The sequence below is a fragment of the Miscanthus floridulus genome, chromosome 11, assembly GCF_019320115.1.
Source record: "Miscanthus floridulus cultivar M001 chromosome 11, ASM1932011v1, whole genome shotgun sequence".
NCBI classification, from domain to species: domain Eukaryota; kingdom Viridiplantae; phylum Streptophyta; class Magnoliopsida; order Poales; family Poaceae; genus Miscanthus; species Miscanthus floridulus.
In genome coordinates, this window is record NC_089590.1 from 72,706,128 (window position 1) to 72,721,889 (window position 15,762).

General features: G+C 49.4%; 2 protein-coding genes across 2 annotated transcripts; both read right to left on the minus strand.

Annotated features, from left to right (window-relative positions):
* Nucleotides 1–7,071: 7,071 nt before the first annotated feature.
* LOC136494202 (cyclin-P2-1-like) lies at nt 7,072–8,369 on the minus strand. Its single transcript, XM_066490366.1, has one exon. The coding sequence runs from the start codon at nt 7,917–7,919 to the stop codon at nt 7,215–7,217; it is 705 nt and encodes a 234-aa protein (XP_066346463.1). The 5' UTR covers nt 7,920–8,369; the 3' UTR covers nt 7,072–7,214.
* Nucleotides 8,370–13,139: 4,770 nt separating this feature from the next.
* On the minus strand, nt 13,140–14,416 carry LOC136491200 (expansin-B5-like). Its single transcript, XM_066487438.1, is given in 5 exon segments — nt 13,140–13,491; nt 13,596–13,789; nt 13,924–14,036; nt 14,181–14,289; nt 14,291–14,416. Coding segments are annotated over 5 exon segments (876 nt in total). The 3' UTR covers nt 13,140–13,157.
* Between the last annotated feature and the right edge of the window lie 1,346 nt (nt 14,417–15,762).

Below are 15,762 nucleotides of genomic sequence, written 5' to 3' on the forward strand. Positions count from 1 at the left end.
ATTGGTATAGATGAAAAATATATAGATAAATAGTCGATAGGTTTACTACAATTAGCAAAAGGTCTGCTCTAATGCCGTTTGCTTGGAGTTTGCTTGGGACCCCAAAAACGCACTTCTCGGGGTTGAGCTTAATGCCGTTTGCTTGGAGTTTTACGAAGGTCTACTCTAGGTCGGCTATGACCTTGTCAGCCCATTTGGACTTGACCATGATGTCATCCACGTAGGCCTTAATGGTCTACCCGATGAGGTCCCTGAAACACTTGAATGCAGCGTTGGTACATAGCCCCTGCGTTCTTCAGGCCGAACAGCATTGTGACGTAGCAGAACAATCCGAATAGGGTGATGAAAGATGTTGCGAGATGGTCGGAATCTTTCATCGTGATTTGATGGTACCCAGATTATGCATCAAGGAAGCAATTCACACCCTGAGGTTGAGTCGACTACTTGGTCTATGCATGACAAAGGAAACGGATCCTTTGGACATGCTTTGTTGAGACCCGTGTAGTCAACACACATTCTCTATTTCCCACTCTTTTTTTGTACAAGAATAGGATTGGCCAACCACTCGAGGTGGTATACTTCCTTGATGAACCTAGCTGCTAAAAGCTTCGCAATCTCCTTACCGATGTCCATGTGTTTCTCCTCGTTGAAGCAACACAGGCGCTGCTTCACTGGCTTGGAGCCTGGCCTGATCTTCAAGGCATGCTCAGCGACTTCTCTTGGAATGCCTAGCATGTCTGAGGGTCTCCACGCAAAGTTTCTTCGTTGGCATGGAGGAAGTCGATGAGCGCACTTTCCTATTCAGAGGAAAGCGTGGTGCCAATGTGCACCACTTTGCCCTCAGAGCCATTAGGGTCTATGAGGACCTCCTTGGCGCCCTCTATAGGCTCGAAAGACCTAGCCGACCGCTTGGGGTCGGGCACTTCTTCGATGGCCTCCTCCCTAATGGCCACAAGCTCCTTGGAGGCAACAATTGCTGCGACGTGTTCACCGCACTTGACCTCGCACTCATAGGCGTGTTGGAAGGAGGTGCCGATCGTGATGACCCCACATGGACCCGGCATCTTCAACTTCAGATAGGTGTAGTTGGGGATGGCCATGAACTTCACGTAGCATGGATGTCCCAGGATGGCATGGTAGGTCCCGTGTAGCCCAACCACCTCAAAGGTAAGGGTCTTCGTCCTATAATAGGTCGGATTTCTAAAGGTGATGGGCAAATCGATCTGTCCAAGGGGCATGGCTTGCTTTCTAGGCATGATGCCATGGAAAGGTGCCCTGATCGGCTGAATGCGTGATCGGTCGACGCCCATGGCATCGAGCGTTTCAGCGTACATGATGTTGATGTCGCTGCCTCCATCAATCAACACCTTGGTAAGCTGCTTCATGCCGATGATCAGGTCGACCATGAGCGGGTATCTTCCCTGCTGTAGGACATTTTCTAGGTGGTCGGTCCGATCAAAGGTTATAGCAGACTCCGACCATCAGAGGAAGGAAGGCGCGGCCGGCTCGACCGTATAGACCTCACGATATGTAAGCTTCTGGCGGCGCTTGGAGTCATAGGCCGCTGACCCTCCAAAGATCATGAGGCAGCCATCCAACATCGAAAATCTACCATCCTTCCCCTTGGCGTCATCTGCGGCCGGCGTGGGCTCCTTCTTATGCTCCCCCTTGTTGGAGCCTCCAAACAAGAACTGCTTTATGAGGACATAGTCCTTGTATAGGTGCTTGACAAGGAAAGCATGGTTTGGGCATGGCCCTTCGAGCAACTTCTCGTAGCAGTCTGGGGTACCCTCGGTGGGCTTCCAACCCCCTTACGGTCAGCAGTGGCCATGAGCGAGCCCTCACGCCGCTGCTTGTTCTTCTTCTTATTGGGGCGGTTGGGAGGCGCCTTTGCCGATATCCTCGTCCCGCTTTGCCTTACCCTTGGGGTGGTCGAAAATCGCCTTGACCGCCGCCTTGCCCGATGCATGGCTAGTGGCGATGTCGAGGAGCTCCTTGGTGGTTCATGGGCCCTTACGTCCTAGCTTGTGAACCAAGGACTCGTAGGTGGTCTCGGACAGGAAAGCTCCTATGATGTTGGTGTCGGCGACGTTGGGTAGCTCGTTACACTGCTGGGAGAAGCACCGAATCTACCCACGAAGAGTTTCCCTGGACTTTTGTCAGTAGTTTTTGAGATCCCATGGGTTCCCAGAACACGCGTATGTGCCCTAGAAGTTTCTCATGAAGATCTCTTTTAGGTCCGCCCAACATTGAATTTGGTTGGGTGGAAGGTGTTCCAACCACGTTCGCGTCGAATCAGCCAGGAACAATGGAAGGTAGCAGATAATGAAATCGTCACTATCCACTCCACTGGCTTGGCAAGCAAGCCGATAATTCTTGAACCACAGTCCGGGATTTGTTTCCCTGGAGTATTTTGGGATGTTGGTCGGCAGTCGGTGCCGCGGTGGAAAGACAGCGTTGAGGATGTGTCGGCCAAAAGCCTGAGGTCCCGACAAGTTGGGGCTTAGGCTTTGATCCTCACTGCTGTCATAGCGTCTGCCATGATGAGGGTGGTAGCCACAGCTAGTCTCCTCCCTCACATCACCGTGGGCATGCCTACGGGCATCAAGGGTGTTGCGCGCGTCACAGTGGAGGTTGAGACGCTCATGCACTGGGACCACAGCGCGTGGCCTACCACCTTACTGCGCCTAGTGGATTGACACATCCCTGTTGGGTCGCTCTGAGGACACGCACTGGCTGGCGTTGAGCTCGCATCATCAGGGCAGCGAGCTCTCGGCCTGCTATGCCGCCGCATGCTTGAGTAGCATGCGAATCTCACGACATGCCCGATGATCCTCGAGCGTCGTGGGCTCTAGAAGCCCCCAGAGCAAGGCTGCCACGATAGCGATGTTCTGGCTTGCCCGGGTGAAGTGTGGGAGGGTTTCATCATCCTCGATGATCCTCTGGTTCACATTGTGGGCCACGACACACGTACCTCCACCATCTCAATGGCGCTTGATCTCTTGCTCGAGCTCCACATGTTCCTACTCAAGCTAGAGTCCTGCTTCTTCATGCTCTTGGTGCTGGGCCCTCAGCTGCTCTACCCATAGGCGAGGTGTGCCCCTTGCATCCCCCACGACCCCATCATCGTGGTCGTCTATTGGATTAGCCTCTCCCTCATGGATGCTTCAATGTATCCCTCGGGGGTACCTGCCATGAAACATTCACGCGAGGGGTGATGGCTCCCCCTGTTGGAGTTAGAGTCAGAGGGCGACTTTGATTCTCCTGCGAGGAGGTCATGAAAAGATTCCATGACATATTCGGTCATCCCCATGAACTCATCGTTCGTAAGGGATGGGGGCGTGCGTGCGCGCCCGGGACCTAGCTGACACCGTGACTAGCCATCCGAGGCCTGATGTGGATGTCGAGACGCGCAAAAGGCCCCTACCTAGCATGCCAACTATCTGTGTTTTCGGACCACCGATGAGTAAATTTGTATTTGTGCGTCTGGCTCGGATGGTGTGCTCGGAGGATACAAGGGTTTATACTGGTTCAAACAGAAAATCCCTACGTCCAGTTCGCTGCTGCTCGTGTTACCGACACTTGGTTTGTAGTAGGGGTTACAAACATGCGAGAAAGGGAGAGGATCCCAAGTCTCTGGTAGAGGGGATGAACGGGTGCTGAGAGCTCGCATGGCGCTCAGCCGTGTGCTCGTGTCGTGCGCTTGTGTTTCGATTTCGTCTGGATCTCGATCCCCCTTCATGGGGCGCCCTGCTTCCCCTTTTATAGGAGAAGGGAAAGCACAGGTTACAGCGGAGAAAGAGGAGAAGAACGAGAGAGAGAGAGAGAGAGGGAAGGAGGCTTCCAGGGTCACCGGGTCCTTCTTCTCCTTCATGCGGGTCCCGCCGATCCTGTAGATGTCAATAGAGACGGCTCTACGTACGAGGGTTAGGCAGAACAACACTGTCATGCCCAACACTGTTCTTGATGTGAATACCCAGGTATGGCCCGTCATGGCCATGGGTTATATCGAGGCGTGCCAGTCTCTTCCCTGGTGTTAGAGTTTTGACCCAGGCCCATACGCTTGGACTTGGAGTGGTTGGTGGCGGTATGGGTCCCCGTCGGGCGAGACAGAGCCCGCGCCCAAGGGGTTGGGCGAAACGAAGCCCGTGGCCTTGGGCGAGATGAAAACCGCGTCCTTAGGGTTGGGCAAGACGGAGCCCGCACCCAAGGGGTCGGGCGAGATGGAGCTCGTGGCCTTGGGGTCGGGCGAGACGGAGCCTGCACCCAAGGGGTCAGACGATACGGACCTCGCGGCACTGGCGAGACGGAGCCCGCGGCCTTGGGGTCGGGCGAGATGGAGCCCGCGACCTCGAGGTCGGGCGAGACGGAGCCCGCGGCCTTGGGGCCAAGCGAGAAGGAGCCCGCACCCAAGGGGTCGGGCAAGACGGAGCCCGCGGCCTTGGGCGAGACAGAAAACCGTGGCCTTGGGGTCAGGCGAGACGGAGCCCACACCCAAGGGGTCGGGCGAGATGGAGCCCGCGGCCTTGGGGTCGGGTGAGACGGAGCCCGCACCCAAGAGGTCGTGCGAGACGGAGCCCGCGGCCTCGAGGTCGGGCGAGACATAGCCCGCGGCCTTCGGGTCAGGCGAGAAGGAGCCCGCAACCAAGGGGTCGGACGAGATGGAGCCTGCGGCTTCGAGGTCGAGCGAGACGGAGCCCGTGGCCTTGGGGTCGGGCGAGACCTTTTAATATGTCTTGCTGCATCCGGGGAAGTTAGCGTGGGTGCTAACTTCCTTGCTTTGGGTATCCCTAATATCGATACCCGACACAACTTACAACCACTACTCCATCTTAAATCTTACTTCAAACTCTAACACCTGATTTTAAGCAATGTGGTGTAGATTTTAAATGGTCACCATATCATTGTATAGTACTTAAGAGTATGGTCTATGACCTAAAATCCTTTACTTACAATAAAGTATAAAAGAAGAGTTAATAAAAGATACAATAAGCACAAAGGCTTCAGCTAAACTTGAGGATAAAAATCCGTAGCAACTAAAAAGGTTAAAACTTGAAAATAAAAATCTAGATTACATGGTTTCATAAGATTACAGGTTGTAACAAAACCACCATAGTATAAGCTGAGGTTTCAACTAATGCTTATTCAAAATTGCCTTGCAAGTCTAAAAAATATTGGTATAGATGAAAAATATATAGATAAATAGTCGATAGGTTTACTACAATTAGCAAAAGGGTCTATAGCCTAATGATTGCAAGAACCGTAGTAGCACGGTCCTAGGTTCGACTTTCTTTAGGGATGAATATTACTCACTCTCTTCTAAATTATAAGACGTTTTGACATTTATAGATCCATAGCTCTTATTATGTATCTAGACATAATATATATCTAGATGTGTAGCAAACAGTCTTGTAATTTGATACGGATTGAGTACAAGATTTAACGGCGACGTGCTTTGAGTGATTTCGTCCCTCCAGCTAATGTGTTTGGACTTTGGTGAGTTGCACAGACCCGCAGCATGGACAGGGTCCAGGGGCATCGGCATCTTCACTTCATCTGCTTCGTCAATTTCTGGTCCTTCGAGCAAACGGAGGCGCGTCCTTTTCCGTATGACCGTACCGTATGGGTCGTATCGCGGTGGCCGCCGGTGCCGACCCGGAGGGGGCGAGGCAGATGTGTTGCTGCAGCGCGCGGGATGTCCTCTGCTGTGCCTGTGCCGGTGCCGTGCCCACCGCCTTTTATGATGTGCAAAGTTAGCTGACGGTTACCTCAAAAAAAAAGTTAGCTGACGGTGATGTCGCACCGACAACACGATCGCATCATGCAAATATATATACGTTTTTCCAGCTCTTTTCCGCGTCTGATATGGAATCATTTGGTCTCGTTGGTTGGCAATTTGGCCATCCATCGAGAGCCGTGAGTTGAGGTAAAGTGATGGCAAAGTTGGCGCTGGTCCCGGTTGATGGGGTAATCTTAGGGCAGTCCTAATGGTGCATTGATGATGATTTCTATCCTCATTAAATGACTTGCCACCAGTGTCGGCCCTAAGGGGTGGGCAGGAGGTGCGACGGCCGAGGGCCCTCGCGGGATGGAGGCCCAAGCCTAAGTATATAATACTCCATACCCTTTAGCTATAGTCCATTAGGATTTAAGATTAATGAGAAGATGCAGCGGTCCATCAGCAAAAGGAGTCGTCGGCCTCTTTCTTTCCTTCTGCCCTTTTGTGATTTGTGAATCTTGGTTCTAAATAAGTTCATATCCAAATTGTCTGGGCCCTAGGTTTTTTTCCTTGTTCAATTTTTGTTTAGTACTTTGTACTCATATAGTTATGTTTTTCTTGTAATTTAGGTCAGGTGTTAGAATTTTAGAATGTTATCTAAAAAACATTTGTCGAGAGGGGCCGTCGCGATAAGTTCGCCAGAGGGCCCTCAAATTCTTAGGACCGGCACTGCTTGCCACGTAGGCAAAATGCTGACATGGCAACGTAATTAATGAAGAAAGAGAGCAAAAATCATAGAAATGGTTTCTTCATGAAGAAACCAGGTCTACTCTTGACCCAATGCACCAAGAAACCATGAAATCGCCATTGGGGAGAAACCACCAGTTTCTAGGGAGCTCGTGTCGCACTCCCATTGGAGGAAAAGATAGAGTTGAGAGAGAAAAAGAGAAAATAGTTATTACTCATAGAAATTATGGGTTGAAAAACAGTACTTTTTTTATGCGATATCCTATATTATAGAAACTACTAGTTTTTTCGTTGGACTGCCCTTACTTATTTCGCTATCAAACACCCAGTCCCAATCGGTTCTGTTAGCTGCTCGAATCAATTGTTTATGATCTTGTTAAAAGCGTTCTTCTTCTTTCGAGAAGACTAGAGAAGTAGTCCCTTTTTTTTTTACTTTTCCTCTTCGAATATATATATATATTTTTCGATCGAGGTAAAAAGGACGAACACTTGCCAATTGCCATGTTGGAGTACAATGCTTGCAAGTCTAACTCAAGGCTACTACGGAGTAACTCGTAGTGCAAACCATGATTACTCATTATGCTATTCTATGTACCTTACCGTGTGCCCTTTGGGCTCCGACACCTTCTCTACCAGCGTGCCTGTGGCGGCGACGCGGCAGCTCTCAATCCCCAGTCGGCACTGGCGGATCACGCAGAGATGGCCCATGGCCGCCCAGCTCTGCAAACTCGTCTCAGAGCTGGTTTTACTACGCTGCCGCTGCCTGGCGGTGCTGCGCCCGCGCTTCTCCGGCGCAGACGACGAGCGCCCTGTCGAGCGGCGGCCTCTGGACGCGGTAGTACCAGCCGCCGTGGCTCACCTCCCGCTCCAGGTGGCGGCAGTAGCTCCGGAACACGGTCGTGCACACGTTGAGCCTGAACTGCAACAGGAACAGGAAGTCCAGCTCCAGGGCGCCCAGCTCCGCCGCGGCCAGCCCGCCCACCGCCGCGAAGTGGGAGTTGCTGTAGTTGCGGTCCTCGACGAACTTGGACGCCACGAGGATGGCCGTGGTCAGCAGGCGCTGCGCGTTGGCGCGCACGACGCGCACGCCGGCGCCGCCTAGGCGCCGGAGCCGGTCCAGGTACGCGTACGCCACCACGTACACCTGCGGCGGGACGTGCGCGTACCGGGCGAAGCGCTCCAGGAACGCGTGCAGGCTCATGTCCAGCACCGTGCCGCCGTCGAACGCCCGCACCCTCTTCCTCGTCGCTGCTGCCGCCGATTCAGAGCCGTCGGCGTCGTCTCCCGGTGCCGCGGCCGCCAGGGCCCGCTCGTTGCGGGCGATGTGCCGCTCCAGGATGGACGCGAGCACCGAGATCACGACCGGCGGCGACAGCGCCGTCGACGTTCCGTCGTCGTCCCGGCACGGGAAGGCGAACGCGTCCGGCTCCGACGGCAGCTCGCTCGTTGCCATTTTCTTGACTTCTGGATCGGTGGTCACGAACCCACACGATCGACTCACGGGGACCTGTGCTTCTATCAACTGGCAAGCTTCGCTCCCGGCCCGCCTCTCGACCACACACGCCTACACTGAACTGCAAGCTCGTGAACCGTGGCTACTTATACACGCGGGGGCGTCGGCGAGTTGTGGGGGCGGAGAAGCTATAAACAATGTCGTGGGGCTGGACGTGCGGAGTGAAGTTGACACGAGGAAGGAGCCCGGAAGCAAGGACGCTAGCAGTAAACTAAAAGAAATTCAGATGGATGCAGCGACGACTGACAGACTTGATCAATTGGCTCGGCTGGTAGCGTGGTTGGGGGATCCGTGATCGACGAGGCTGGATTTATGACAAATCGCGAAAGACAAAGCAAGTGCTGCCTGCAGATCATCCTGTCGGCGTTGGCCGTACGTACTGCCATTACCTATTCCCCGTCCCGGCTCCAATATCGAGCGTACGTGCTACCTGCTGGTCTGGTAGTCTGGTACACGAGCATCTTTCTTGCCGTCGTTATGACGCGTGGCCTGTCTGGCTGGTGAAGAACCGGCTCTATTTAATCGCTTCCTTGCCGGCTTGACATGGAGTAGTTTATGAAGGCAGTTAGCAGGATGTTTGTTTGTTCAGACGTCGAAGCTCTGCAGGCGAAAGCAATGGCGTTGGCGTTCTAACAACCGATGCTCGGAGCAAAGGCTCGTACGGCAGACACGTTTGTTCTATATAGGACGTTTTGGATGACGTGTATGCTGTGTCTTGGGAGCAGAGGACAAGCGCATCGATCACTTGATATGGTGATTGCAGGGAGGATACGAAAATGGATCTTTGAGGATGACGCGTACCAGCATTCACTGATTATACTTCCTCCAGAAAACGATGCATATGCATTCGTACAGTTGCAAGTCCAGCTCCCTTGTTGTTGAGCTTCCACTTTCAACGTGTACAAACGCAAAGACAAAAGTATCTGACAGTAGTTATAAAAGAAATGTATCTGACAGTTTTGACTTCTGCTTTTTTAATTGTCTTGCTCTTCAGTCGCCCTCCCAGCATTAAGAAATGGCAACTCAAATCTGACCATACGAAAATGTTAGTTCTGGCATGACATGCATAGACCATGGGGCAGCAGAACGCCATGTTAAACCGATCATCCGTAAGTACGCTTGGTAAAAAGAATACCATTCTCCCCTTTTATTTCTGATGATGAAAACTGTCTGCATTCCCTACAGAAATATAAAGCAGATAACTGATTTCTTCTTCTGATAACAATACATCAAAGCCGCCGCCTGCCATGCCCTACGCCCCTACATGTTGATTGGCCAAATTGAGCTTTATTGCCTGTCACTTTCTCGAGTTGCTTTTTTATTATATTTGCCGTACACGATATAATTAGCTAAATCTCTGTCAACATGGGACTACAAAGCTATTTTATAATTGCTCCTAAATGTGCCACGTCTGGCCAGTTGGATGGATCCGCCTGGAGATAACTATTATAATGTGCTACGTACCAAGCAAGTTGACAATTCTTTCGAAGCGAGCAAGACCGAAAGAAAAGTGCAAGTTGTCAAACAAAATTTGAAGCGGCCGAAAGAATAATGATGCAAGCTGTCAATTTGGTGTGTATACAAAAGTGTTTTCTTCTCCGTTGAACACACTGAACACTGAAGTGAGCCAAATGTGTGGAAAATTTATGGAGTTTTTGGTGCAGTGTATGGTCACGACCTGTTTTTACGCCCAAAATGGACACAGCGTCGTCAGAGATCGGCGCAGGCTTGTTTTGCAGAAATCAACAGGGTCGTGCTCGTGCGTCACTCATTCACTCTCCTGCCGAGCTACTCCTGCGTCTCAATCCGATCCTTTCCTGTTTATGAACTAGTTTCGTTCTGATGAATAGTTAATTATTGGGTATTGGGATCTTTTGGTTAAGACAGATCCGCAGGACATGTTTCTTCTGTTAGGATGGCACTTCAGGAGAGGCCCCTCCTGCCGACAGTTTTGTTTGCTCTGTTAGGACGGTTTAGAGACGCGTTATACATTGTGTCCGGGGCCAAAGGACAAGAGCACCGAGTAGTTGACACAGTGATCATTGCAGAGTGTGTATAAATGATAAAACGGGTCTTGATGATAATGTCTTTTCTTCAATATAGAAATATGTTGGTGAGTAGTGTATTCACTGATACCTGTGTTCTAGAATAAAACATGAAGTTCATTACTTGCAAATTGTATAAGCTACTTTGGCTCAAGGAAGAGGCGGAGCAACCAACATTGTGATGGCAAGGAGAAGCTTGGTAATGTTAACCAACAGTGCTCTATGTATATATTGGTTCATCATCGTTAATATATATTAGGAAAAATTTACTACGAGATAGTGATGTCATGTTGGCAATAGATATAAAAAAAGTCTAATTGGTCGGTGGACACTCTGGTTTAAGATAGATTTGCTAAAAAAGACCGGGGCGTTTGTGGGGACTTGTAAGAACTAGTCACTCTATTAACTTGTTCTATCAACCACCGAAGGTCAAGGAATAGCTATATGCTCCACGAGGACTAAGGTTAAATGATGACTCTTGAAAAATACCAACTTATTCAATTTAAAAGGTAGAGTATTGGGTTGTACACACATACTCCATCGATCTTAAGTCTTAGTCTGCTCGGGATGAGCAAAGGTTTAAGCGTTGGAGAGCTTGTTGATGGTCACTAAGTCATAAATGACCATCAACATACCAATAAAGTGAAAATCAAATCATCAGTCATAGTAATATTTTGTTTTCAAATAATTTGATTCAACTTGTGTATTGGGAGAGTATGTTATTGTCAGGGGCGGAGGACCCGGTAGGGCGAGGTAGGGCGCTCACCCTACCTTGACTCTATTGTGGATCCCCACCCCTGAGCGCTTCCTGCTGCTAGTCATTAGCCATGGATGGAGTTTGGCAGTTCCAAAGTCTGAATACGAATGCATCGTCGCGACCGAAGGTAGAAGACGAGCAGTTGAGCACAACGAAACGTTACTTGGGCTGAGGCTTTGGGCTGGCCATATGGGGCTTTCATTAAAAAGTTTAGGACCTTATTAGCCTGCTGCCGGCCCTATGTTTGTAGACTTGCGGTCCGATGCAGCCGATCTGAATTCGTGATCTTTGCCTTTTCTTTGTTCTCATCAATCGTAAATTCATAATTTGTGGCTGATCTAGCGTCTGGCGACTGGCGATGTGGTGAGGGCACCGGTCACCAGGGAGGCGTCAGGTGCTAGTGACATCTCGTCTTCAGTCTTGCTGATCGAAAATCTCCCTTCAGTCCCTTCTTCGTTCTTCCTCCTGGCCTGCCTCGTCAATTGGTGTTGGTCGAATTCAGATTTGAGGAAATTTTAGTCTGGTGGTGGCACCACAAATATTATTAATTTCGCCTTACCTTTAACTTTTTTCGTCCTCCGCCACTGGTTATTGTAGTGGGCGCTTGAAGAAATGTGGAACGGGGGTTGGGGGGGGGGGGAGGGCATCTAGGCGGTTGGCCGACCAAGCCGCCCTTGGTCACTCCAAACCTAGGAGGTAGCCCAACTAGACCCGACGATCCCGGTGTGTGGCCAAGAAACACATCTAGAAGTATTCCCATGCATTCATCCAACGACGGTTTAAACCGAGTGCTGTCATGAAGCATCACAAAGATTGAAGGCCTCACTATTGCCTGCAAAGAAGCACAAACGGTAGGTAACCACCTAGGATACTTGTCAACCGCCATCATGGAGCATTATGAAACTCCCCATGTCGGCTCCATAGTTCGGGTTTTGGAAGTAGTCTTTAGGAGTCTGGTGTAGCTCTCGTATCATTTCTCTTGTAAGACATTTGAGTTATCAATATATTATATTTTCTATTTTACTTTATCTATATGCAATATACTGGTTATAATTGTTTTGATATCTAGTTAGACTATAGTTATACAATCTTAGTCTTGTGTAGTATAGTTGGATCCTTCGTAGCACAACAGGTTTTCTTGTTCTTTAGTGAATGCTCTACTCTGATCTATCGTGTGGGATTAGAGTAGTATCATATAGTATAATCGCTTAACACAATCGCAACTTTGTTTATAAGGATAAGAGAAGATGATGTACACTAGTACACAGAACATCTTTAATGACTGTACTTTTTATATTTCTACTAGTGCTTTTACCAATCCTCAGTGTGAAAGCCTAGTAAAAATCAACAAACTTTACTAGCATCACTTAAAAACCGCCACGATAGATGATTTTTCAGAAATTACAAATTGGTCTAAATAAATAGCAAAAAAATATTTTATCCAAGGAGGCTCACACTCTGAGGAACCAAACTCAGTAGCTTAGGCCCCGCATGTTAAACCCCATACCACTACACCCCAAAGTTACTTGTAAATTAATGACAGAAATATTTCCTTAGTATTGACTCTAGCAGATTTTAAAATAGAGATTTGAAGTTCCTAAACGAATTCAAATAAAAAATTACAAAGTTTTAGATCTAGTTGAGATCTATAACTTTGCTTTTGATCTTTTTCCCATCCGAGGTCATGTGAGATATTCAAAAAAAAGTATGAATTTTAAAATCATTAGTCTTAAAACATAATTTCCGAGCCCTAAATGATTTCAAGTGAAAAAAGTTGTCAACTACAAAGTTATGTATATTTTTTAATACTACCACTTTTTCTCCATCCGAGATGATTTTATGAATTCAAAAAAAATCATATTATTTATAGTGGCGCTAGGTTAAGAAAACTGACGATACACTTTAAAAATAACCAGTAAAAATGAATTTACATTGGCGGAGTGGCGGTTCATAGCCATGGACCCGCAATTTCATTTCTACTAACGGCCTATATATTATGAACCGTCAGGTGAAAAAACCGCAAGAGTCACCAAAATAGATTACGGTAGCTACATCTTGATGCATGAGCACACTTTTAACAAGTACCGTGACTCCAATAGTTCTGCATTGGAGACACCAAAAACATCATCATTACGAAGTACATCACAAGGAAAACACACTGTGGTCTGTGGAGGGAGTACACCTTCCACGGTTTCCCGGACACACCGTGGAGGGAGGCACCAAGACATCGTTACGTCGAACACGAACGAATATACCTAACCTCCTCTTCCATCGCGGCCTCTCGCGTTTCCCGGACGCACATACCAAATTCGTTATAAAACTGACGAGGGGATAGAGCTCCAAGACCAAAGAAATACACCTCCTACACGCACTGCCTCAGTAGCCGAAGTTCACCGCGGACCGGTAGGTCCTCCCGGCGGTCCACCCGGCGGGGATGGCGTTCCTGGCGACGAGGACCTTGCCGGAGCCCGAGGTGATGCGGACCGAGAAGGGAGCGCTGAGCGGCTGGCCGGTGTTCGAGTTGACCCGCCACACGGCGCCCCACGACTGCTGCATCGGCGTCCACGAGTTGCAGCCGGCTTGCATGATGTCCACCGCGGAGAGGTTGCCGTCGCCGGCCACGTACTCGATCAGCACGGCGAGGTAGTACGGGTTGGACCCCGCGTCCACCTTGAAGTTGACGGTCCTGCCGTTGTAGTTGCAGGGCACCCTACAGAAGACAAGACAATGTATCACGCCACAGCATCAGTACAGTGTCTACCGTTTTCATGCACGACATGGTTAACTGGGCTAAGAATTATTATCAGCAACCACCTCTTGTATTGGATCTTGAGGATTCCGGCGGAGCGGAGGCGGTCAGCCATGCCGCTGTTGGCCATGGCGCCGAAGGCCGTGCCGCTCATGTCAAAGTGCGCCGACTCGGCGAGGCAGGCACCTCCGGGGCATGAGTCGGTGATGGTGACGGTCACCGGCCGGCCGGAGCAGGCTCTGTTGCCCGTGCACCTAATCTGCAGAGTCCTCGTACGTACACCGGAGTTAGTAGATGGACAGCTCGAGTTAGTTACAACGTGCGTGGCACCTCTCACGGGAATATCGAAACTACTAGCTGTAACGGTCAACGTATACGTGTATATATACTGACTTGGTAGCATGCGCCGCATCCTTTGCCGTTCTTGAAGAGGGAAGGGCCGCCGGCCGCGATCATCGACTTGAATGGGCGCTGGCTGACGTCACCTTGGTAACCACAAGCACCACCTGCATTATACACAATGGAGAGCCAAGAGATTACTACTAATTTGCAGGAAAAAAAAAGAGATTACGGAATGGAAAAGGTCAATTTGTTTTCCACTAATAACTAAAGTTTCATCCGCATTGGTCAGAGCAGGTGCTGTTACGTACCGTCGCTGCCGGCGCCGTTAGGGCTCCCGTACCACGTCGCGCCGCCGGAGGACCAGCCGTAGCCTCGCGCCGACGACGACGCCCACAGGTACCTCCTGTTGGTGTCGTTTCTGCCGCGAGTCCCTGACCATGGGCTCGGGATGGTTCTCGTAGCCGGAGGTAGGCCGGCTTGCAAGAAGCGATAGGGTCGACAGCACGGCCACTACGGCCAATCGGAATGTGCTCGGACTAGCCATTGATCGTCTCCTGTTTGTGATGATACGCTATAGGGAGACTAGGGCCAATGGACTATGTAAATATAGAGGTCTAACTGGTGCTTGGGGGTGATGACAAGTTCGTTTGCCAAATATATAGGATGTCTTAGAAGTTCCAAACGTGGCAGCAAATATGTCAAAACACTACTTATTGTTATTGCATTGCATTATTGAGGCAAACGTGCGGGCATGATTGAAAGACGAGCGAGCACATATGGTTGCCCACTGAGCCGAATCGGCCGACCCCTTAGGTAACGGAGGCGATCACGCTCTGACTGCAAGTGCAACCCCGGCCCAGAGATTTGCCGATTTGGTGATTTATAATATTCTGACTGAAACTGAACCCCCCAGGGCGTCCGTGTCCGTTTCCGTCGGTTCGAGAGCGTCGCCGCGATTGGAGCGAGAAGTTTTCGCGTACATTTGACTTTGCGCCCGGCGACTATTGTGTTGTGTTGTGTTGTGCACGCACGTTGCAGATTAGCGGCACCAGTGTTCAGTTCTCTGAATATTTGCTCTGCTTGGAACCTACTCCTGGAGGTTCAGCCCATGTAGGGTCAATTGTCTTTTTGTTTTGTACTACTAGTACGGAAGCGACTTGAGCTGCCTTCATCCCGGTGGCCCAGTTATGAATTCAGGCAGGCCACCCTAATACGTGGGCCATACGCTCCACCAAGTATTCAGGCCCAAACTAAGGTTACTTGTTCCTTTCCTTTTCTACAGAAGAAGCTTGAAGGGCAACTATGCTGCCATCGCTTATCTTCACTTAGAAACGGCCCTTTCCAATGCCCGTGTCCTTGTTCTACTTTTGACAGTGTAGAATTTGCGAAAAATGTATACTACCTCTCCTTGTACGATCTAGTACTTGTCATCCGATCCATATGATTTCTAATGCAGCATGGCTTTGGGCACCATTGTTCTTTCCGAAGTTATGTGTGTTGAAATAACAAAATAAAACTATGATTAAGTAATTATATCTACTTTTCTTCAAAAGTATTGAATAATTTTAGTGGACACTACATTGCTATCATTTCCACATTATAAGTCTCACCACTAATGTTCAGAGTTCAACAACTTGGTTGGTTGCATGCATTCTATTGTGAATATATCTACGAATCAACGTACCCACTTTTTTTCCTTCATATACCATAAGTTTTTCCTTCATATACCATAATGAAAGAGGTACACCATGAATCGCAGTATGCATATTAAGCAAATCATCATCCAACAATCATCAGTACTCCATTATACAGTGACGCCAATAATTAAGCTGCGATCACTAATACACAACATTAATATTAACACACATCTCACATCTCAGTATAGTATAC